Below are 21,426 nucleotides of genomic sequence, written 5' to 3' on the forward strand. Positions count from 1 at the left end.
CAGCATCGATATGGGCGATGATGCCGATATTGCGCGTTTTCTCAGCAGAAATGGTATTGGAAAGGATGGGGTGCAGAGCGCTCATGGCGAACCCACGGCGCAAAATCCCAAAGACCATATCAGAACCGTTCACACGGAAGATGCAGAATGTTTTTCCGAAGAATCTGTTAACAAATGGATGGCAACATGTGGCACACGACATGAGCGTCTGTCAATATGCAGTTGCACAAAGTTAAATTTAATGGCCATAGCCTCAACGCCATCGACATCGGTAATTGCCGCTGAACAGCGGCAATCATCTGTCCCGGAAACACCGCGCACTAGCGGTATTGTCATGGAGGCTCCAAGCATAGCCGAAAGGGCGCTTCGATTTTCAAAGGACTTTGCAGCCGGATGGATCGGCGGCATCGCTCAAGTGCTTGTGGGGCAGCCGTTTGACACGGTCAAGGTGTTACTCCAATCCTCGTCGCGAAGCTCTGCAGCCTCTGGAGGCACGATGCGTTTTACGCTTGATACCATCAAGAAGGAAGGCTTCGCCGGGCTGTACAGGGTAAATGCGTGCGAGCGTTTAATTTATAGGGAACCACGGTCCCGTTGTTCGGAATTGGGTTGTGTGTCTCTGTCCAGTTTGCGGCTTTGGAGCAAATGAAGAGGTTTTTCAGTGCAAATAGAATTTTGGGAGCCAATAGCGACAGCGGAAAAACGGCACAATTGTCACTTGGCCAAATGGCGGTCAGCGGCTGCGTGGCCGGGATTGCAAACACGGTCTTTTCCGGGCCCGTGGAGCACATCAGGATCAGGCTGCAGGCGCGTACAGAAAATTTTACCGGTGCCACCGATTGCATCAGGCGTATCTATGGCGGGGGTGGGCTGCGGGCCATATACCAGGGGCAGATTATGACGATGCTACGCGATGGCGTCGGTTTTGGCGCCTATTTCTTCTCATATGAGGCACTGGTGGCTCGACACCAGAATGCGACCAAGGTCGCACGCTCAAAAATAGAGACGTGGCGCCTTATGGCATATGGAGCGATCGCTGGCGTGTCCTTCTGGAGCGTTGCGTTTCCCTTTGACGTGATCAAAACGAAAATCCAAGTCGATTCCTATAAATTGGGAGAGAAAAGAAAATTTCCGACCGCACTAGCGTGCGCAAGACATATTTTTTCGACGGACGGGGTTTCTGGCTTCTTTAGGGGGTTCGTGCCTTGCTTTTTGCGCTCAGCACCTGTCAATGCGGCCACATTTGTGGCGTTCGAATATGCAATGAGGGTTTTGAATTAAAGTTTTAGGGTTAGCAGGGGATGATATCATTGTAGCGAATCGGTGGCATTTTAATTTAATTTTTCAAGCCTTTTATTTTTTATTTCCATGCCTCCGGCCCTTGACCTCGGCCACCTCATGCTGATAGATGCGGAGAATTCATTCTCTCTAAATAGTATTGAAGGCGAGCGTCTTGCCCTCAAAACGGCAATTCGAAACTTTCAGCTGCTAAGCGACTCTTTATCCCAGCTCCCTAGATCAAACGAAGAGGAGATCGGCACTTCTGTGATGCTGCCAAATCCGATTCTTGCACTTCCAAGGGCATTTCCCGCACCCATTCCCAAGTCTGAAAAGCCACCGACCAAGTGGGAGGCTTTTGCAAAGAAAAAGGGCATAAAGCCAAAGCACAAGCGATCCTCGCACGTATTTGACGATAAAATTTCGAAAGAATGGAGGCCTCGACATGGGTCGAAAAGTGCAAAGAACGATGCCCTTGCCGACTGGGTGACCGAGCTCGACTGAACAATAATTAAATTATGGCTTTGCAGATTTTGGCAATTTTTTGACCACAAAGGGAGGGAGGGGGGAGCACATAATGGGGTGTAAAAGCTGTCCACACTTGCAAGTTGGTACCTTAACGTAAAGTGATAGCATTGCGGACTTTTCAGCCCATCATCAACCCTAATCGGGCCCCAATCCCCTGGATATTTTTAATTGAAAAGAATTGAGGATATAAATATTTATGTTTATTTAAAGCAGAAAACTCAGTAGCAGTTCCCTGAGTTTTCCAAAAATCAGAGATTTTCCCCAAAAATAGTCAACGATGCTCAAAAAAAGACATAGGGATAAGAAAAAAAATAAATTAAGATACACAGCACCAAAAGAGGACAACCGATTGGCGCTCCGGGTAGTTGATTCGGTCCAGTACAGAACTGCTGAAGAAAGCAGAAAGGGTCCAGCTTCTATTGTGTTTTTTGTAAACTCTCTATCTGTAGAAAGGTAAAGAAGAAGATTTAGCGGAACAAGGAGAAAATATCGAACTTTGAGATTATAGAAATACCCTCGCCTTCGAACAAGAGAAAAGCCAAGGTTTTGAATAAAAATGGAGATGCTGAAATTGACGACAAATTTTAAAATGTGTTTCTTTAGTCCTTCAAGTGTTTCGAAAAGTAGATAATACCATTCATTCAACAGGCAAGGAATAATGTATACAAAATATATCATTCCGGGGGCAATCAGGGTAATTACAGATGCAGCCATGTAAATGCCCTGGAAGAAAATCGATGGCGACAAATAATTCAAAGATAATTGACTTGTGCCACCGTTCTGGGCCTTTGAATCGGCTTGGGCGTCTTGTTGGCCCTGTGTGAAAAAGTTTCCGCTTTGCATATTTTTGGAAGGAAATTTGGAATAGAAAAGGTCGCTGATGCTGAAAATACAAAAGACAGCACTTAACGTGGCAACTGAGGCAAACAAAGCGGTTTCCCCCGTCGTCAAGTTTAGATTTTTGAATCCACTAGGAATTAATAGGCTGGATGCATTTAAAACGGCATCATTGGTTTGCGAAGCCGTATGCATAAGCAGCCTTTTCGCCGAGTCTAGATCTAGTGATGACAATGTCGATAATGCCGGTAACAGTGACAATGTTGATGCAGTGGACGCAGCTTGACGAGACACGTATTTTGGCATAAAAATCATTATACAAATCGAGGCCAACATGGCCGCACAGAAAACAGAAACCATAAGGACAAAGCTCGGCTTCATTAAATTGAAAAACCAATGCCATCATTGGCTGGGCTATAACATTCTATTTAAAATTTAAACATTTGAAACTGATCCACAAAAGCCTTTAAAATTTGGCGATTTTCCTATTTGTAGAAATCAAATCCAAATCCAAATCCGCTTGCTCGTGGTGATGTCTGTCTCTTCATTTAGATTTTATTCCCGGTTTGGACGAGATCTGTAAGTAAAAGCTATCAAATGGCGTGATGCATAGGGCGCCTGTTCTTGGAGGCTGGTCGCTATGTGCAACGCTTGCCATGCTGTACTGGACAGAGAGAATCCCGATTTTCAGAAGACTGATTTTTCAATACATCCCGCTTGGTCGATATGATGCAGATCGCAACTGCGATGAAGACTAATTCGCAATAAAGACCGTAAGCTCTCGTATCGATAATTTATTTAAATTATTTTCAAGATCCGTTCTCAAAGCAGGCACTGCTGATCATCCCTAGGCCCCTAGTCCTCCAAATCTCCCTCTTCACTGCTCAGATCAGGCCCCTCGCTGCTGCTGTCCATATCCAGAATGGATTCAGAGTCTGCAGAGAGGGAGCTATCTTCTGCAGAAGAAACCTGCAGATCAGCCTCATCTGCAATGCCATGTTTGGAAAACCCAACTACATATACGCCTTGAGAGGATGAAGGCAGCGAGGATGCAACATTCCATCGACCAAGCCTATGTTCTCTGGAAAGTGCTATGGCTACAGCACAGCGTGAAAGAGCTTTCAAAGAAGCCTTTTCCGTTGATGCCGAAAAGATTGAGGCCGAATGCAGCCAAGAAATGGAGGATATAAAGCCATTCTCTGCAATTTGAATGCATTGAATTTGCTCGAAAGTACTGAAATCCGAGGAGCACTTCCATATTTTTAACGAGGCGCGTTCATCTCCGCTTGCAAAAATCGCAGAATGGGGGAGCGCCGCTAAGGAAGAGGGCCGATGCTCCAGCTTTGCAGAGAACGAAAATTTCTTTTTCGAGCTATTCCAAAGGAATAGCTCTTGGCTTTCGCTAGCCACAACAAAGGCAGATTCTGTCAGCATGCAAACAAGATCCAATGTTCCCGATTCAAGGGGAGCATTGAAGACCAAATGGGTCGAGTCCATGACCTTCCAAAGGCGAGCCGAGCGATCTCGGCCCCCAACACTCATGCAGCGTTCTTTGGAAAGAACACAAAGGTCCACTGGGGATTCCTGATGTCCAAATAGGGTGTCCACGTAGGCCAAATTTATTGATGCCTTTTCTTTATCTTGCTGGGCCTCGTTGGGATCATAGCTGAATTGCCAAATTTTGAGCGCTCTGTCGGTTGAGATGGAATAAAGATCGCTTTGAACAAGCCCAGAGCTGCTATTTGTAGTTGCCAAACGAAAACAAAGCCCAGTGATCGGGCCTCTATGATGGCGAAGAGCTCGAAGATATGAGCCCGAAGAAAGACTCCAAACGTGAATAATGGCATCCAGGCCACCACCGACCAAAAACTCACCATCTGGGGACACCGCAATTGCCTGAAGACCGAGGGCTTTTTTGGCATTGCAAGTGAAAGATTTCGTTGATGATATGCCTCTTAGGTCTTCGGTCAGAGTCCACTGAAAGATGCCCTTGCATTTTTTAGTGGCACCGAAAATGGACCTCGATGGGGAGTGGGTGCAAACCGCACTGGGCGGCCCATTCAGCAGGGACTGTCCTCCAGCGAGCCGTTTCTGGCCAAACAACACCGAACATGCGGTATTTTCACGTGAAACCTAAGGTTTTCAAAATACGGCCATACATAAGTTCCGATGGGGGAAAACTTTTTTCCTTCCTTGAAAATGGCGTCCTTAATGAGGCGCTGGGAGATTATATCGCGGTCAATTTCTTGAGCATCTATTTCACCCTCTGATTGTTCAGATGAGGATGAATTATCTCTTGAGCTTTCGTCAAGATCTTCCTCTTGCTTTGAAATGGATTCTACACGGGGTTAAAAAGATGCCTTACTGATATATTTTTTGGCGAGTTTGATGCGGCTTGTCGCATCATCCAGATTCTCATCTTGAGAGAGGGAATCGCCATCGCTTGCTTCGGAGGATGAGGATGAGGACGAGGATGCTTCTTTAGGTAAGGCAAAAGGAGCTATGCTGATGCTCGGTTTAGAATGCACCTTCTGTATAATTTTTGACGTCTTCATATTCTTAAGGCTTTTAAAGCTATTATTCGGCCGCTTGGCGGCCACAGTGGCATTGGATGCCGTCAATTTTCGCCTGGACGAAACAGAAAAAAATGGGTCGTTCATGGTTTGGCTGCAGAAGAAATTAAAAAATTTATTAAATCAAAATTTACACAATTACAATCTGATCAGATGCTCGCCGGAAAAACCATTTTGATGTACGAGCCTTTTCCCTTTGACTGCATTTCATAGTACTGGAAGTTCGTCTGGCATCGGGGCTGCGTGTGCAAGTGCCTTTGCGGCAGAGGGCTGTAAATTGGTTGGGCGGTCTCCATGCTTATCATAGATTCTTTGTGCAAGACGGCTTGTAAAGCTGGAAATTGTGAGGGAGCAAATCCTTTCTGCACATCCAAGCGCCTGCATTCTGATTTTGAAGCTCGACGTGTCGGATGCCAAAGAGGTGCGTAGTGTCCTTTCCTCGCTTCCGCCCGATTTCGGCGACATCGATATTTTGATAAACAATGCAGGTTTGCATAGATGGCTCAATCAAAGGACTTGCCATTGGCGTGGAGCAGATCTCTGAAAACATCACAGACGAAATGATCGATTCGATGCTGGATACAAATGTCAAAGGCGTGCTGTACGTGACCAGGGAAATTTTGCCGAAAATGCTGCAAAGCGGTCGCAACGGCCATATCATCATGATCGGGTCGATTGCAGGAGTCGAAGCATATTCTCGCGGGTCAATCTATTGCGCCTCCAAGCACGCACTGAATGCGATATCCGAGTCTCTGCGGAAGGAACTCATTTCCACCCCGATTCGGGTCACCGAAATCCAGCCTGGTAAGCATTTGCTACGCAAGTTCGATTTTCTTTTTTTGAGCACCTTTGCATGGGGCGAGCTTTGCGAATGGCAGGCTTTTTGACAGCTTTTACACCCAACGTTGTTTTTACTGATTTCGATTTTAGGTCTTGTGGAGACAGAGTTTTCTCTTGTTCGTTATGGTGGGGATGTACATGCAGCCAAAAGAGTCTACAACGGCATTGAAGCTCTTTCTGCCAACGATGTCGCAGAGGTAGTTCTTTTCGCTGCCACCAGACCAAAACATGTTCAAATTGCCACCGTCAAACTACTGCCCACAAACCAAGCAAGCGTTTTTGAGGTGTCCCGTACAAAAAATTAAAATTTCAAATGGCCACACGGCCTATCATGTCAATGACGCGATGTGTGTCAATAACAACAGTGCGAAACTGACCGCCATTACACGGTACCACTTGGGATCGTGTAATTTCAGAAACATCGATGTCAGCAAAGAGCCGGTCTATTACGGTACAACATATGCAGTGCAAGCGCGTTGCCGCTACACACTTCAGTACATGAGATGGATGCTTTAGAATATATTGAAATAATTAAGCTCCCTTTTTCTTGGAGACACCCATTGTTCTTCCAAAGCGTCCAGTGGTCTTGGTATGCTGTCCTCTGACACGAAGATTCCAGTGATGGCGAAGACCGCGGTGGCAGCGGATCTTCTTTAGGTAGTCCAGATCCTCACGAAGTTTGTTATCAAGGGCGTTGGAGACGACCTGCGAGTAGCTTCCGTCTTTGATATCTTTCTGTCTGTTGAGGAACCAATCGGGGATCCCATATTGACGAGGGTTTTGGATGATCGTTACAAGACGCTCAAGCTCTTCGTTGGATAGCTCACCAGCTCTACAGTAAATAAATTTGAGAAATTTGCCCACCTCTTATTGAGATCAACGTCGGCTTTTTTGCACACAATGTTGGAAAAGCAGCGACCAACACCCTTTATTGCGGTGATGGCATACATGACTTTTTGCTTTCCATCAACGTTGGTATTCAAAAGACGAATGATATGTTGAAAATTGGATTTATCGGAGACGACCAAAGACTATATGGTTAGCATGAACAATATTAAAAGCACTCAATATCCAAAATTCACCAATACATGGCTATGTAGAAAGAGATATCAATACGATGGATGAAAAGAATGATGAGACAGGTGGTGATACTTACCATTTCAGATAAAAAATCAAAGGAAGGCTAAATGTTAAATTTGAACCCAAATTTGAAATTATAAGATTTTATTATTGGCCTGCCTCATTTTTTGGATAACCGCACGTGGGTCAGCAGAGTTAAATATTGCCGAGCCAGCCACGATTACATTTGCACCGGCCTTGATGATGTCACCGACGTTTTCCAAGGTAACTCCACCGTCTACCTCAATATCGAGATGGGGCGTAATATTTCTGATCGCCTCAATCTATCGAAAATAAGTCAAATCACAGGCTTGTTAGATAAAGACAAGTCTAAAGCGGACACATGACATTACTTTGGGAATAATGGAGGGCATGAATTTTTGGCCGCCAAACCCGGGCTCTACCGACATCACTAACACCATGTCAATTGACTGGAGATAAGGAATCACATCAGAAACAGGAGTATTCGGCTTAATTGCAATGCCGGCCTTCATTCCGGTTTGCTTGATCTCAGCGATTAGATTGAAAATGTTTTCGATTTCAGACTCCAAATGGAATGTGAAAATCGTTGCTCCGGCCGCAGCCAGGGGTTTAACCCACTATGCATAGGAATGGGCTAAAATAAAATACCATCTTCGGATCAGAAACCATCAAGTGGCAATCAAAGATTTTGTGTTGAACTTTTTCCCTCAAACATTTAACTACAGCAGGTCCGATGGTTAAATTTGGAACAAAATGGCTATTGGGGTGGGAAAAAATACACATACCCATCCATAATATCAACATGCAGGGCGTCAGCCCCGGCGTCAATTACTCTTTGGCAATCGGCAGCCAAATTTGCAAAATCGCTCGATAAAATCGAAGGAGCAATGATAATTGGCCCGGCGGTCATCGTGTATGTAAGCGGAAAAATTTAAATTCCTTAAACTTGCAGAAATTTTAATTTTGTTAAAAATGAGTATGGCCCAAAGGAAAGAAAAGCAGCGTATACCAAATGATCCACGGGGGTTGCAGTGGCTCAAGCAAGGTATGAGACTTGAGCATTATTTCAAGTGCCAAAGGAAGATATGGGACTAAAGCTGCTGCAGAAAATGGGCTGGAAGCAAGGAGATGCCATCGGAGACACCATGGCGACCATCCAGCCTGTGATCAAGATAAAACCGAAAGACCTGTCAAACGGAGGTATTTTCAGGCTTATTATAACTTACATGTAGGGCTTGGGCTATCTTCCGCATCAACTTTTAAAGAATCTCTGCTTTGTATAGACACCTTTGACGAGATCCTCAGGAGAATGAACTCAAATCAGCCATCGCTCAATAATATCACCACAAAAAAGGAGAAAAAAAAGAAAAAGGCATCAAAAGACCGCAAAAAGAAGAAAAGCTCCGCAATGGCGCCCACAACGCTGGATAGCTAGATAGATACATAGATGAATAGGTAGCCTTCGTAAAATTAAAAGTAATTTAAATTTTAATTCACACCTCGCAGTGTAAAGTAAACGGCTCCTTTTTTGCATTCCAATATTTCCAACTGATGGCTTTGTTTGTTGGCCGAATTCCCGAGCATGTGCGTCCGAGAGACCTTGAGGATCTATTCATCAAGTATGGACGCATAAATCGCTGCGATATCAAACGAGGAGGTATTTGATGCCCATTTAATGCGTTAGGCTATGGATTTGTTGAGTTTGATGATATCCGAGACGCCGAGGATGCCCTGCGTGACGGTCGCTTTCAAATTGACGGCCACCCAATAGTTGTTGAATGGGCAAAGGGTAGTGGTCGTCGCTCCAATTCTGATGAGTGTTTCCGCTGCGGAAGAACAGGGCACTGGGCGAGAGACTGTCCGTCTGGCGGTCGTGGCTCTTCGCCGTCACGATCTTCGCGTTCTTCCAGATACAGATCCCGCTCGCGTGAAAGAAGAAGATATAGCCGCTCCCCCTCTCGCTCCTCTTCAAGATCACCACCAAGATCTTCACGCCGCAGCAGCCGCTATCGCTCTAGATCCCGCTCACTAAGCCGCCCTCGCTACCATCGTAGTGAGCGCCGTTACCATTCTCGCTCGAGATCGGTCAGTCGTCATCGTCATGATTCCAGATCAGCCTCTCCTAGGGGAGGCTCGCCAGCTCGCTCGCCACAAAGAGAACCTGTGGATCGATCTCGCTCGAGAAGCCTCTCCCCAAGAGGAAGATCCAGAGACCGCTCGCCAATCCCCGAGCGCTCCCAATCCCCACGAGATGACCAGTTGTAATAGTACTGCAAATGTGTTGGCAATACATGGTTCTAGGCAGCCTTATTCTGTGTAAATTCAATTATTTTAAATTTAATATTTTCAAATTTTATTTTATTTACATTGAATGGTGGTGGTGCCCCCCATGTCCTCTGCGGCGTGTCCGGCCTCTTTGAGTCCATTTTCGAAGCATATGGAACACGATGGGCCCGTTGGTGGCGATACAGACGAAGCCCCAATTTCCACATTAAAGAGCCTAGTAGCAACAATAAGCTCACTCAAACAGGAAATAGAGCTTTCCGCTCCGTCTTCCAAGCTGGAGTCTCCCATTGCCGAGGCTGAGTTGGCCACATCATTGCTACAAGGCCTAGCAAAGACATTCTGCACCCTTCAATCGATTGATCTTTGTGGAAAGGGAGAAATGAGTATGCCGTCCCAAGCGAATCATGATACCAAACGTCCAAAGGCTGGCCCTTTTTCCTCGCTCGCCGCCGTTAAAGGCAAAGATTCACCGATTGATTTGTTTCAAAAGCGAGTTGATGTATATGTTTCTAAGATAGAGAAACTATCATGTCCCCAGAAAGAAAAGAAAGATTCAAAAGGCAAATCTACCGTTGTCAATACAAAGGCTGCCAACAGAATCGTAAAAGAGACTCTAAATTCAGCGCCAAAAACCAGAGCAGAACGGCCATAATTGACAGAATGTACCTGTAGGCTCCATGAACACAGACACATGGAAGACCTCCCACATTTGCCTTTAAATTAAAAAACGGTCCCCTGTAAGAAAAATAAAGCAATCAACAATGGCGGCACATTCGATGAGCGTGGTATTCACGATCAAGCTGTAGGTAGGCCGGATCGATGATATCTTGGCGTTAAAACTTTATTTAAAAGCGAGGGCCTCTTTTCCTAGCAGTGTATTTGGTATCTTGCGGCACATCTTCAAATCCCCGCTTTCGGCGAAGGTCCTTTTTGCGAAGGACCCATGCCTTGTCTTTGAGGTTCTTTTTTCGCCTATGCCGAATCTGCCTGAGCGGCGTGTCATCCTTTCCTTTGGGAAGCGAGGCTTGCCCCACAATCAGGACGAGAAAATATTTCTTTCTGCGGGGTGCATTTGGGAAGTCCACCACCATGCCGCCGTTGAAGCCTACCTTTAAAGCCACATTTAGGATCATTTCAATTTGGGCAGCGTTTTCTGGATAAAATTGAAACACAGCCCTCGCGCCAATTCTCAACGTAGAGTACAGCGAAGAAAATAAGCGACGTAAACGGAGTTTTGGGCTTGCCTCCCTTGTGTCGGCATTGCAAAGCCATTGAAGGGCAGATACAGAGATGGCGCCATCAAAGGATCCGGCTCTAAAGCCAAGACCATCGCCCATGTCTCCTAAAACCAAATCACCATTCTGGTGCTGGTTATCGGACTCTTTGTCATAGCTGTCATCGCTACAGTCACTAGCATCGCTATAATTATTTTCAGAGCCCTCACTATCAGATTCGTCATCAAGTTCCGTTCTAGTATCCTCGTTTTCGATCTCAAATTCCTGCCCTTCTTGGCTTTCGCAGTCTGCAGGCTCCTGTTCTGCTTCTTTATTAGGATGCAGCAGTCGTGATTTTGCCACGTGAAGCATCGGTACAGAAATGTCCAAACCAATCCATGCATGGTTATTTTCCCCAAGAACAGAGGCACACATTCCAGATCCAACTCCAATATCCAGTAAAAGCGAGGGGATGCATGGCTTTGGATTAAATAGAGAGCGAGGCTCGTCTTCCTCCTGGTCATTGCCATCCAACGAGGGCAAGGCTAGTAACTCGTATGCGCGAAAGGCAAGTTCTCTCTGGATTTTGGCATATCTTGAAGACTGCGAGTACTTTTTTGCTTCAGCCTCACTATAAAAAAGCTCAGGAGGGCCCGTAAGCTCGGGTCGTTGTCCGCCCATGGGCTAAATAGTTCAAAATAACATATTTTTATTGCATTCAACTTGGCCGATTAATTTGCTAATTAATTCATTAATTAATCAGCGGGTTAGCTAGTTGAATATGTTAACCCTTAAAATTATGAGTGACCAAATGAAATGGACGGTCATTTATTATTGCCTCTACATATAAAAGTCCACGGTGGTGGTTCAAATTTTGACTGTTTAAATATTTTTGGCAGGAAGAGTTAGAGTAAATAAAGCGATCTCCACTGGATGGCCTATGATCGGGGTTAGCTCAGTGTGTTAATGTTGAGAAACGACATTGAGGTTTCGATGACATTGAAAATGGCCTTTTCATCCAGAAGCTCTTTGCTGATTTGAGATTTCTACGATTAAAAAAATTGCTAACCAGAGAGTAGGTACATGTCGAATAAAGGGCACGCCAGGCCTCTTTGAACTGTTCTTGGGGCCCAGACTGGTCAATTCCTATCCTTTTAAGGGAAAGAACAAGGCATCGTTTGAGCTTCTAAAAGAAAAGATACCAAACATACGGCAATATTGATCTCTTTGACTTGGTCGTTGTTAGTTGGTGCATTTTGCGCGCCGCTGCGGATTTTCGGCTCTATGGAATAAGTTAAATAAATACTTTTTCGAGTGGCGCTTGATAAAAGTCGGTGTTCTGTAATTTCAGCAAGGACACTCGCGGCTCTTGAGCGTGCACAAAGGCTAGAATACATGCCATCTATTTTGGGAACACGCCTGTCTATACAATTGTCTCCGTTTATGCAATCGTTGTTAGAAAACCCTTTAGCTAAATCCTGTTCGCAATCTTTGCGAATGACCTGATCATCTTTGTTCAAGGGCCATGGGTCACCTCTTCTTTCTAGGAAACCTGGCTCCTCAGCAAGGTAGCCGTTGAAAATTGACCCCCCTTCATCTGGCTCCAAGAGAAAACAATGCGGTTCAACAGGCAACAAATTATAGCTACTCTTAGCAAGTACCAATATCAGCGAATTATTTTTAGAAATGTCAAGCAAAAACTGGGCATCCTCGCAGTGGGGGTGAAGGCTTCTAAAAATAAGCGAAAATGTGGCAACACTTGAATGGAGGGAGGCCTCTCGTTTCTTTTATTGCAAAGCGAGCCAATATGCAGCTCTGCTCTCCAAATAAATTCAGGCAGAACATATTGGGGCGAGCAGGACGTAATTGAAATTTCTACAAATTATCGATACGCGCTGACCTTTACAAATGATTAGACAGAACGAGGAGGCATAGCCCAAGTATTTTTCTAATGCCCTTGAAGAAGAGGAAGAGGAAGAGGAGGAGGAGCAAGACGATGATGAGGTCGGGGATATTTTCTTGATAATTCCAAGGATGTCTTTTTCTGGAACCGAAAAGGCAGGCCAATGGAGGGGGCCCTGCCACATTTGACGAGGCTCGAAACCAGACTCAATCGCACTATGGGTAGTCTCTAGCGCTAAAAAGGGGCCAGATGTAAGTAAATCTTCCAGTAAAGCTAAGGGGCCATCCGTATCAGACGTAGAGTCCCTCGACGTCATCATCAGACGACTAGTTAAAAGATGGCAGTTAAACTGAACCCTAGCTTTGGGTCACAATTTACGAAACTGTGAACATTTATTTTCGAATGCTTTTTCAGATGTCCGTTGACAGTTGCACACTTTTCTGCGCTGCCTCGGTTAGGTCGTCTATTGAGAAAATTTTTAGCTGACTATCGGCGATGATTTTCTTGGCCGAATCGACGTTTGTCCCTATGCGGTGTCAAAAGTTGCACTACCTTGAAGCCTCACCACCAATGGAACGTTGATTTTGAGCGACGAGGCTGCCTTAACAATGCCCTCTGCGATGATGTCGCATCTCATAATGCCTCCGAAAATATTTACAAGAATCGAGGAAACCTAAAAAGAGAAATGGCCACTTACTCTCTTATCTGAGACCAGGATTGAAAATGCCTCTGAGACTTGTTCTACCGAAGCACTGCCGCCCACATCCAAAAAGTTGGCCGGATCGCCGCCATGCAGCTTGATTATATCCATTGTGGCCATGGCGAGACCAGCTCCATTCACTATGGTAAGAAAAAAAAGCAGTAAGGGACATCGGGTCGACGTAGAATTGAAATTAGTGGGCGGGCATGAGGTTAGGGAAGACAATTGGGGTTGGAGGTGCATGCACTTTATGCTTTGCATGGCAAGCAGAGCATCATTGTAAGGCACGTTAATAACAAGGGCAAGCAACACATACCTAAGCAGCCGATGGATCCATCAAGACCAATGTAGTTCAATTTCGCCTTGGAGGCCAGTACTTCTCGCGGATCCTCCTGTTCCGGATCTCTCATGAGAAAAAGCTCCTGCTGGCGGAAATCTGCATTTTCGTCAATGTTTATCTTGGCATCGAGACAGATTAAACGGGGCTCCGTGGGCGACGCAATCTCGGAAAGGGGATTAATTTCGACAAGAGAGGCATCCTTCTCAATAAAAAGCTGGTACAGCCGAAGAATGGTGCCTCCGACAAGCTAAATAGTTAGAAGAAATAACGGAGACGTCTAAATAACGGCCGGTAAAGCCCATTTTTGCGCCGAAGGTTTTCGCCTCGTCAAGGGAGAGTCCTAAGGGCAGATCGGCATCACCATACCTTTGGAGATATCAATAGGATATGTATGAATGGCTTCTGGACTTTGAGCCGCAACCTTCTCAATGTCCATGCCGCCTTGTGGAGAGCCGACCAGCATTGGTCCTTTGCAGTTTCGATCATAAAGTATGGCGAGGTAATACTCTTTGGAGGGAGAAAGAGCCTCGCAAATGAAAACCTTTGAGCACGGACGGCCTGCTGCCCCCGTTTGCTTAGTGACAAGGGTTGAGCCAATCATTTTAGACGTTTTTCCATATGCCTCCTGGGCGTCTGCAGCAAACTGGATCCCACCACCGGGAAGGTTGGCCTTGCCGATCCAAGAGCCTTTACCACGTCCGCCAGCCAATACTTGGGCCTTGAGCATACACCCTAAATTGTGATGTTCGGACCGCGTAGGGGAACCTTTTTTTGTGGCATGCATCTCCCAAAGCGACTTTGCATCGTTTGGATCTGTACAAAGCGATCCTCTGGCATGATCAATCTTGTACTTTTCAAAAAGTGACATCGACTGGTATTCATGCAGCGAGAGGTAGCGTCTTTGCATCAATGCCGAGCATGATGGCAACGATGTGGGGCGATAGAGACGTGTAATGAGCATCATCGGTACAAAAAGTAAATTGCTGCAACGTTGAATTGCTGCGCTATTAACATTTATTGTGGTGCCATTTAGCAAGTTTGCTACCAATTTTATTTTACCCGCTTGGGCCAATTGTTCCATCGCAGCTACAACTTTAGCGATGCAATTGGCGGTATTGAGATTCTGCTACGAACAGAATCTTGGATGCATTGGACAGACAGACAGCCCTATTCCGGTTTTGTATGGAGGCTCTTTTGGGGCCCATAACCCTGGTGGTATTTTAATGCCAACCTAGACCGAGAGGCTTATATTTAACCCTAACCAAGTACAATGTGCTTGACAAAAACTTTTAAATTGCGGCAATCAATGGGGTTAGGGTTATAGGATGGAGGAATTCGATGTGTTACAGCTACTCTTTAGATTATAAAAATTTAATCAAAAAGACCAGACCATGCGTTGATGCATTCGTAGCCAACTTGAGGGGGCTTAGTCCGATGAAAGAATGCAGGGACTGTCTTGCATACCGATGGATGCAAGTGACGAGACTAGCTAACAGTTATCGCGGACAGCTTATCATTTCGCTTCTTTTTACGATGAAAAAGAGAGATAATCATCGGAGTGATCAGGGAATCCAAGAAAATCGACAATGCCACGTCTAGGACGATCAGCCCGGAAATCACGCCAATGCGAAAGACGGAAGGAAGATCAACGGTGCCAAACAGTGTCGACATCAGACTGGTCTCGCAAGAGAGCAGTATCGAAAAATTACAAACAATCAAAGCAAGGATCAATCCAACCATCAGGAAGTTTGCATAAACTGGCTCCTGGAAAGGCGGCCAGGTCCCGAAAATCAAGGCCATCAAAAGATATTGAAAGTTTGAGAACAAAAAAATAGACGAGTTCAGCATATTGCCTTCAAATGCACTGAGATCATCACTGGCACAAACGGACAGGATTTGAGCGTGCGGTGGGAAAATGCGTACGGAAATCGCGTACAGCAGAAAAAGCAGCAAAATCTGGAGAACTATTTGAACAAGCATGGCTACCAAGACACTCGGATCGACCAGGCGGCCCGGCAGGCGGCCAGACGAAAGTCCCCCCGATCCAGGACGCATTCTGGCTATCGCAGTAGCCAGCGGTAAGATTACAAAAAGATCTTGCCAAATGAACTGCCCATCAGAGAGATTCATTCCCCACGTGTAAAGGAGCGAAACAACCGTAAACTGGATCATCGAATACAGGGCCATGAACCGGAAACAGGCAAACGAGACCCCAAGCGAGCCGCGACCCTCAATCAGCACATCGAGTACGCAGCGCGGATCATCGCCTGTTGAGCAAAACGGGGCCACTAGCGAGTCTGTGGATGTAGACAAGGAAATGCCCACGTCGGCCACTTGGAGCGCAGCTACATCGTTGGCCCCATCCCCACAAAAGGCAACCACGGCCCCGGTAGCAGTCATACTCTCCACCAACAGCCGCTTGTCATCTGGAGATAGACGGGCAAAAACACGGACCGGGCCATCGATAAGAGAGAGCGACGGATCGCTGTCAATAGCCTTCAAATAAGCCGCAAGAGCATCTCCCCCGGAAACAACGGGAACATAGCCCGGCGGTACGGGAAGAAGCATAGAGGAGAATCCAGAGCCTTTTGATACGCACCCAAAGCTATCGTCATTAACGGGACGTATTGCCTCGTTTCGTTCGTTCACCCAAAAACCAGAGCCGCTGAGAACGGCAACCGGTCTAGACCTAGCGTCGATGACTCCATCATTATGGTCATCATCCGAGGCAATGATTCCGACCTGCTGAGCTACAGCAGCTGCCGTAACGGCATGGTCGCCTGTGGCCATTCCCACAGCCAATCCAGCCTTTGTCAGTCTAGCAATGGTTTCCCAAGAGCCTCGTTTAACGGAGTTCACAAGCACCACAGCGCCAAGAAAGCGAAGCTGGCCCTTTGGTTCTTCAGCCTGTGCTCGAGTAAGCCTCTGCGCAGCAACCCAAGAAGACGAGGAGAGGGGCAACATGCCTCCCGCAAATAGAATAACGCGATAGCCCCGACGTGTCCATGCGGGAAGCGTGGTCTCCAGGAAGGATTCTGGGACACTTGTAGGGTCGCAAAGAGCGAGAAGAGATTCTGGGGCCCCTTTGACAAAAACTTGAAGAGACGACGACGGGGCATGAGACTGTTCAGAAGAATGAGCAGAATTAGCATTCGGTGATATGCGCTTTACAATAACCGTGGTGCGTCGCAAAAGTGGGCAAAAAGGCCAGGCTCTAACAACAGCTAGACGAACCTGATCGCCAGGCGATGGTAGTTTTGAGGGGTTTCCACTAGTGACGACAATCTGAGCCAGACCGTGGGTATTGTATTCCATATTCCAACCGCTCCACGTAAAGAGGGTAACGTCAAGAGGATCCCCAACAAGATTCCCACCGAGCATTCGTAGTGTGTGGCATGTAGCCAAGGCACCTCTGATGCGTGAAGAAGACGGCGAAGAGCCAACCTGCATAAGCCTAACCACTCCAGAGTGGTTTGAGGAATTCTTTGCTTCAGAAACCCAAAGGACATCAAGAGAATCTTCTGTGAGAGTGCCTGTTTTGTCAAAAAGCACCATTTGGACCCTACCTGCAACGTTTATGGGGGATCCAATGGTATTCCCACTGCCTCCAGAATTCATAACGCCTGCAGTACAAATGATGCCGCGTTGTGCAAGTCTACGAATGGCAAATCCAGTGCCCAGCGCCAGCGATGCTGGCAGAGCTGGGGGTAATACAACCGTTATAAGATCACCAGCACGAACAAGCAAGGCAACCAAGGAATTGGAAGGCAGCAAAGCAACTGTTGTAACAAAGCCGATGATAGAAATAGCACCAAGAACGCCCATAAATATGAGGGCATCTATATGAAGCTGGTCAACAGAGGGCAATGGGGGCGGATAGCGCATCGCCTTGAGCATACGACCGCGCAGGGATATCGAACCAGTAGCTGTGGCTCGCATCATGGCCCCACCGGTAGCCTCCAGCAGTCTAGTCCCACCATATACGAGTGAAGCTCTGTCAATATTTCCTTGCTGCAGTCGTTTGAGTGATGGGGATGAATTTTCTATCATTTCAAAGCCATCATGGCCATGTAGATTGGCCGTGGTTTTGGTGATCGGTATGGACTCACCAGTAAGAAAAGATTCATCAACAAGAGCCTCTCCCCTTACTAAAATCCCATCGCATGGGAGAGTTTGAATGGGATACTCGCCATGACCATGATGATCAAGGATAATAAGATCTCCAGGAACAATCATCGAAGCAGGGATTAAAACCGGACCCATTATTGACCCTTGCCTTTGGTCATCACCTCTGATTATGAAAATGGATGGAGGAATTCCAGAATCGTTGGCCAATTTTGATAATGATGCCATTGAGGATAATGTCGTTCGAATGGAAAGGATAATAGAAACAGCTGTAATAAATGCGATCGCACAAGCATAGGCCCAATAATTCTCCAAACACCAAAGGGCAACTGAAGCACTCTGAAATAGTACAAGCGGGCTTATGACTTCGCTTAGAATCAGCGAGAAAAGCATCGGTTGCGCCATGGAAATCGTATTTGGGCCAAAACAGTCTAAAAGCACTGCCGCTTCGGCATTACTTAATCCGTGAAGTGGATGTTTTAATTCTCCAAGGAGATTAGAATTCAATTCAGAAATAGGCAAGAAGTTTGAAGGGCAGCCAGAAATTCCATTATTGTCTAGGAGATTTGCTGTCCAAACAAAAGCATCTTGATCGCTCTTCCAAACACACCTATCGCCTCGGTGAGTCAGAGACTTCCATGAGGAAGTGGGCTTCTGCTCAATTGTAAGTAGGGTATATGAGACTCTAGCTGATATCCTTTTTGAAGATGAAATTGGAGAAGTGGAAGGCTTTGCTGCTATAAGTATACGTGTCGCTGATTCTAAGGGGCATATTTTAAACCATGCAAGGGTGTAGATCCTCACAGACCACCTTATAAAGAGTAAGAAAAGACCGCCTGTTGCAATGATCAGTAGAACGGAAACAATGCTCCTGAAAAAAGAGAAACAGCGGCCCTCTATCCACGCTATATCTGGCGGCAAGAGGGATTCGCTAGCTTCCTGGCGGGATCGCCCCTTTGGAGCAACCGAATATTCAATCATGCAAAATTTACGCCATTGGTGGATAATTTCAATTTAATTTAAATTATTTTCCAATCATATGCGCGCGTGGCCTGATAAAAAATCAAATTTGCCCCATCCCAACACCACATTTTCGAGCACCTAGGGTTAGATGACAATACGTTGACAATATAATATGATATTTGCATCAATTTGTGTAATAACTATATTGGGGTTGGTAATTATATTGGGGTTGGTCATTATATTCAATTCGGCTAGCCATAGTACTTGAACAGATCTGCTCAAGGGCTAGCTTTAGATGCAAACTTCCACAGCGAGTCTACCAATCGCTGTTCATCCGCTTCCGAGTCAAATTGCGCAGCTCTATATTGAAATATAAGCAGTTAGAATATTACATTGATGGGATCTGTGGACATTTCTTTTTCAAGAGCGCTGTGAGAGCACGGTTTCCAACTTCGATGAAAAGATTGCAAGGTTTTGCAACAAGCGCATCGATAGTTTGTGTCCAATAGACCGGGGATATTATTTGCGACCGCAAATAGGCTTTTATTTGATGTGAATCAAAGGGATCCTTCATCTGATAAATTATCCTGCAATTCCTTGTTACCTCTGTAAGAATGGAGCTGGAGAAATACGAGCTTAGATGATTCTTGCACCTCGTGGTTTGTGCAAACTGAATCTGTTCTAAAGACTTTCCAAATTTATCTGAAGCCTCATTCATCAGTGGAGAGTGGAAAGCACCAGAGACAGGCAGCTTTTTTGACGAATTTTCGAAGAACAAATGTAGATCCGTCAGCCTTTTAATAGCTGAAGTTACCAAGGTCGGCGTTCCAGAAAGGATAATTTGGTCCGCGGCGTTATAACATGCAATCGCAAGCGAGGGTCTTGCTAGCAAGGCTGGTTTTGAGGATTCGACGTCTTCTGGATTACCATCCTTACTAAATTCCTGAATGCTTTTCCCCATATTATCCATCAGAGCCATTCTGATCTCCGAAAAGGATATCTTTGGCCTTAAACGAACGCTAACCATAATTCCGTTTGGAGAAAACTCGGACATTGCTTTTGCACGCTCACCCTAACTAGTATGATTGACTGCGCAGTAGCTTACCACAATCGCGACACCCTGCTCCTGAGTGAGGAAATTGGCCGCCACAAGTGCAGTAATGTCGCCCAAAGAGTGGCCTGCAAAAATAAAAGCCGTGCTTTGATCCTTTTTGATAAGTGGTGGCAAATCAAGCTGAAACATCCTATTGAGCGTTGCAATGGAGGTGGCAAATTGGAGCATTTGAGCAAATTGTGTGTTTATGGTCTCTTGAGACATTGCTTCAAAAAGCCCCGGAATTTCAGAGCCGCAAGAGTCGAACATAGTCTTGAAATGGGAATTCATTAGGTAACGCCCCATGTTAGCATAATGATGGCCTTGACCAGGAAACAGAAGCCCAATTTTGAGCATAAATTAAAATGCTGCTAAAACGTTCAAAGACAGAGGGTTAGGGTTAGGGTTTAACTCATTTACAAGGGTTAGAAAAATATGGGCAGTATTCGAGTCTGCTTTAAGACATACGTAAAGGGTTAGTGATTGAAATACATTAAAAAGGTACAGGTTGTGCGTTGCGAAAATTATTAGACGTAAAAGAATTTGTGATTGAAAATGGCCCTAAAGTTTGTGAGAGGTTAGGATTGAGGTTGAGTGATATTAATTTTTATATTGTGATAGGGCGGAATGCAAGGACCATGCATCCGTAAAGAGCGGTCAGTATTTGTGCCTCATTTTGTTGGAATTTTTGAAGAAATGGGTCTAAACTTTTTGGCAGAAATATGTCGAATCAGCTATCAGTACTGATACTGTTCGAGGAGGGTAGCCCGATAAATACTCGTAGTTATCTGCATAAATGGCACGTTTTAACGCCATGAATTCACTGGTTGAAAACAGGCAAATTATCTTGAGCAGAACGAAATAGTTCGACGTTTAGGCTTGTTGGCTTATTTTTAGTTGCATTAAATTTAGGATTAGGGGTTAGGGTTATGCGAATATAAATGATCGCATCCATAGCCGTTCGATTTAGCTTTTCGATTGGATGTAAAGTTTTTGATGGAGCCAAAGGTGTGCTGGATAGTTTATTATTGCAAAGTGATGCTTTGAAACATCCAAAATTCTTCAATTAAACCAACCGATTGTGAGCGCGACCAGAGCAAAAGCCAATATATATTTGATTGAGAAATTTGATATCAAGGTCGTGCAGAGATATTTCAAAGGGTTAAGCACAAGTGACGCCTAAATAGAAGCCGCTAATTTCATCAAACAGAATATTATGGGTGCTGCTATAAACCTTTTCAGTAATGTTATAGAGAAAGTTGCAGGAAATTCTCTCCATAGAGAAAATAAACCAAACTAATCTAAAGCACGCCCAAATTGAGCTATGATATGGATCTCATGATTTTAATCATAGATTTAGCTCATATGAGAAGCTTCAGGTCAAGACTCCAGGGAGACTTTGAATGCGAATGGATTGTAAATCATTGGATATTTTTTTCTTGCTTGGTAACATCATGCTGGAAGAGGTGAATTTACGCAACGGAAAAGATTGGATTGCCTTGTTTACGGCCTATTAATATCCTATTTTCTTTTAAGTTTATTTATGAAAGGTTCCCCTTTGGTATTGAAAGGATCATTGTTACATAAAAGCTTGCTTTTGATTCTCTTCTCCTGTGATTTTGTATTTTTTCGCATTCAAAGTCTC

General features: G+C 45.3%; 12 protein-coding genes across 12 annotated transcripts; 5 read left to right on the forward strand and 7 right to left on the reverse strand.

The window, feature by feature from the left end:
• Nucleotides 1–10: 10 nt before the first annotated feature.
• On the forward strand, nt 11–1,281 carry DI09_23p160 (uncharacterized protein; the record flags this gene model as incomplete). Its single annotated transcript, XM_013382914.1, has 2 exons — nt 11–550; nt 580–1,281. The coding sequence occupies 2 exons, from the start codon at nt 11–13 to the stop codon at nt 1,279–1,281; spliced, it is 1,242 nt and encodes a 413-aa protein (XP_013238368.1).
• Nucleotides 1,282–1,368: 87 nt separating this feature from the next.
• On the forward strand, nt 1,369–1,782 carry DI09_23p170 (uncharacterized protein; the record flags this gene model as incomplete). The annotated part of the gene is made up of 1 exon (XM_013382915.1): nt 1,369–1,782. One exon carries the CDS (start codon nt 1,369–1,371, stop codon nt 1,780–1,782), a length of 414 nt encoding a protein of 137 aa, XP_013238369.1.
• A 340-nt stretch (nt 1,783–2,122) lies between these two features.
• On the reverse strand, nt 2,123–3,024 carry DI09_23p180 (uncharacterized protein; the record flags this gene model as incomplete). Its single annotated transcript, XM_013382916.1, has 2 exons — nt 2,123–2,222; nt 2,321–3,024. The coding sequence occupies 2 exons, from the start codon at nt 3,022–3,024 to the stop codon at nt 2,123–2,125; spliced, it is 804 nt and encodes a 267-aa protein (XP_013238370.1).
• A 474-nt stretch (nt 3,025–3,498) lies between these two features.
• DI09_23p190 (uncharacterized protein) lies at nt 3,499–5,303 on the reverse strand (the record flags this gene model as incomplete). The annotated part of the gene is made up of 3 exons (XM_013382917.1): nt 3,499–4,734; nt 4,803–4,963; nt 5,009–5,303. The coding sequence occupies 3 exons, from the start codon at nt 5,301–5,303 to the stop codon at nt 3,499–3,501; spliced, it is 1,692 nt and encodes a 563-aa protein (XP_013238371.1).
• A 395-nt stretch (nt 5,304–5,698) lies between these two features.
• DI09_23p200 (uncharacterized protein) lies at nt 5,699–6,361 on the forward strand (the record flags this gene model as incomplete). Its single annotated transcript, XM_013382918.1, has 2 exons — nt 5,699–6,020; nt 6,147–6,361. 2 exons carry the CDS (start codon nt 5,699–5,701, stop codon nt 6,359–6,361), a joined length of 537 nt encoding a protein of 178 aa, XP_013238372.1.
• A 226-nt stretch (nt 6,362–6,587) lies between these two features.
• Nucleotides 6,588–8,067, reverse strand: DI09_23p210 (uncharacterized protein; the record flags this gene model as incomplete). Its single annotated transcript, XM_013382919.1, has 7 exons — nt 6,588–6,888; nt 6,921–7,087; nt 7,213–7,239; nt 7,313–7,453; nt 7,529–7,774; nt 7,806–7,914; nt 7,943–8,067. 7 exons carry the CDS (start codon nt 8,065–8,067, stop codon nt 6,588–6,590), a joined length of 1,116 nt encoding a protein of 371 aa, XP_013238373.1.
• A 199-nt stretch (nt 8,068–8,266) lies between these two features.
• Nucleotides 8,267–9,422, forward strand: DI09_23p220 (uncharacterized protein; the record flags this gene model as incomplete). The annotated part of the gene is made up of 2 exons (XM_013382920.1): nt 8,267–8,357; nt 8,842–9,422. The coding sequence occupies 2 exons, from the start codon at nt 8,267–8,269 to the stop codon at nt 9,420–9,422; spliced, it is 672 nt and encodes a 223-aa protein (XP_013238374.1).
• A 124-nt stretch (nt 9,423–9,546) lies between these two features.
• DI09_23p230 (uncharacterized protein) lies at nt 9,547–10,095 on the forward strand (the record flags this gene model as incomplete). The annotated part of the gene is made up of 1 exon (XM_013382921.1): nt 9,547–10,095. The coding sequence occupies one exon, from the start codon at nt 9,547–9,549 to the stop codon at nt 10,093–10,095; it is 549 nt and encodes a 182-aa protein (XP_013238375.1).
• Nucleotides 10,096–10,288: 193 nt separating this feature from the next.
• DI09_23p240 (uncharacterized protein) lies at nt 10,289–11,338 on the reverse strand (the record flags this gene model as incomplete). The annotated part of the gene is made up of 2 exons (XM_013382922.1): nt 10,289–10,882; nt 11,021–11,338. 2 exons carry the CDS (start codon nt 11,336–11,338, stop codon nt 10,289–10,291), a joined length of 912 nt encoding a protein of 303 aa, XP_013238376.1.
• A 1,632-nt stretch (nt 11,339–12,970) lies between these two features.
• DI09_23p250 (uncharacterized protein) lies at nt 12,971–14,681 on the reverse strand (the record flags this gene model as incomplete). Its single annotated transcript, XM_013382923.1, has 6 exons — nt 12,971–13,086; nt 13,113–13,233; nt 13,258–13,400; nt 13,577–13,847; nt 13,870–13,940; nt 13,967–14,681. 6 exons carry the CDS (start codon nt 14,679–14,681, stop codon nt 12,971–12,973), a joined length of 1,437 nt encoding a protein of 478 aa, XP_013238377.1.
• Nucleotides 14,682–15,085: 404 nt separating this feature from the next.
• DI09_23p260 (Ca-transporting ATPase) lies at nt 15,086–18,706 on the reverse strand (the record flags this gene model as incomplete). Its single annotated transcript, XM_013382924.1, has 1 exon — nt 15,086–18,706. The coding sequence occupies one exon, from the start codon at nt 18,704–18,706 to the stop codon at nt 15,086–15,088; it is 3,621 nt and encodes a 1,206-aa protein (XP_013238378.1).
• A 370-nt stretch (nt 18,707–19,076) lies between these two features.
• Nucleotides 19,077–20,138, reverse strand: DI09_23p270 (malonyl CoA-acyl carrier protein transacylase; the record flags this gene model as incomplete). Its single annotated transcript, XM_013382925.1, has 2 exons — nt 19,077–19,760; nt 19,806–20,138. 2 exons carry the CDS (start codon nt 20,136–20,138, stop codon nt 19,077–19,079), a joined length of 1,017 nt encoding a protein of 338 aa, XP_013238379.1.
• Nucleotides 20,139–21,426: the final 1,288 nt, after the last annotated feature.

The sequence above is a fragment of the Mitosporidium daphniae genome, assembly GCF_000760515.2.
Source record: "Mitosporidium daphniae strain UGP3 chromosome Unknown contig-23, whole genome shotgun sequence".
Classification (NCBI taxonomy): domain Eukaryota; kingdom Fungi; phylum Microsporidia; genus Mitosporidium; species Mitosporidium daphniae.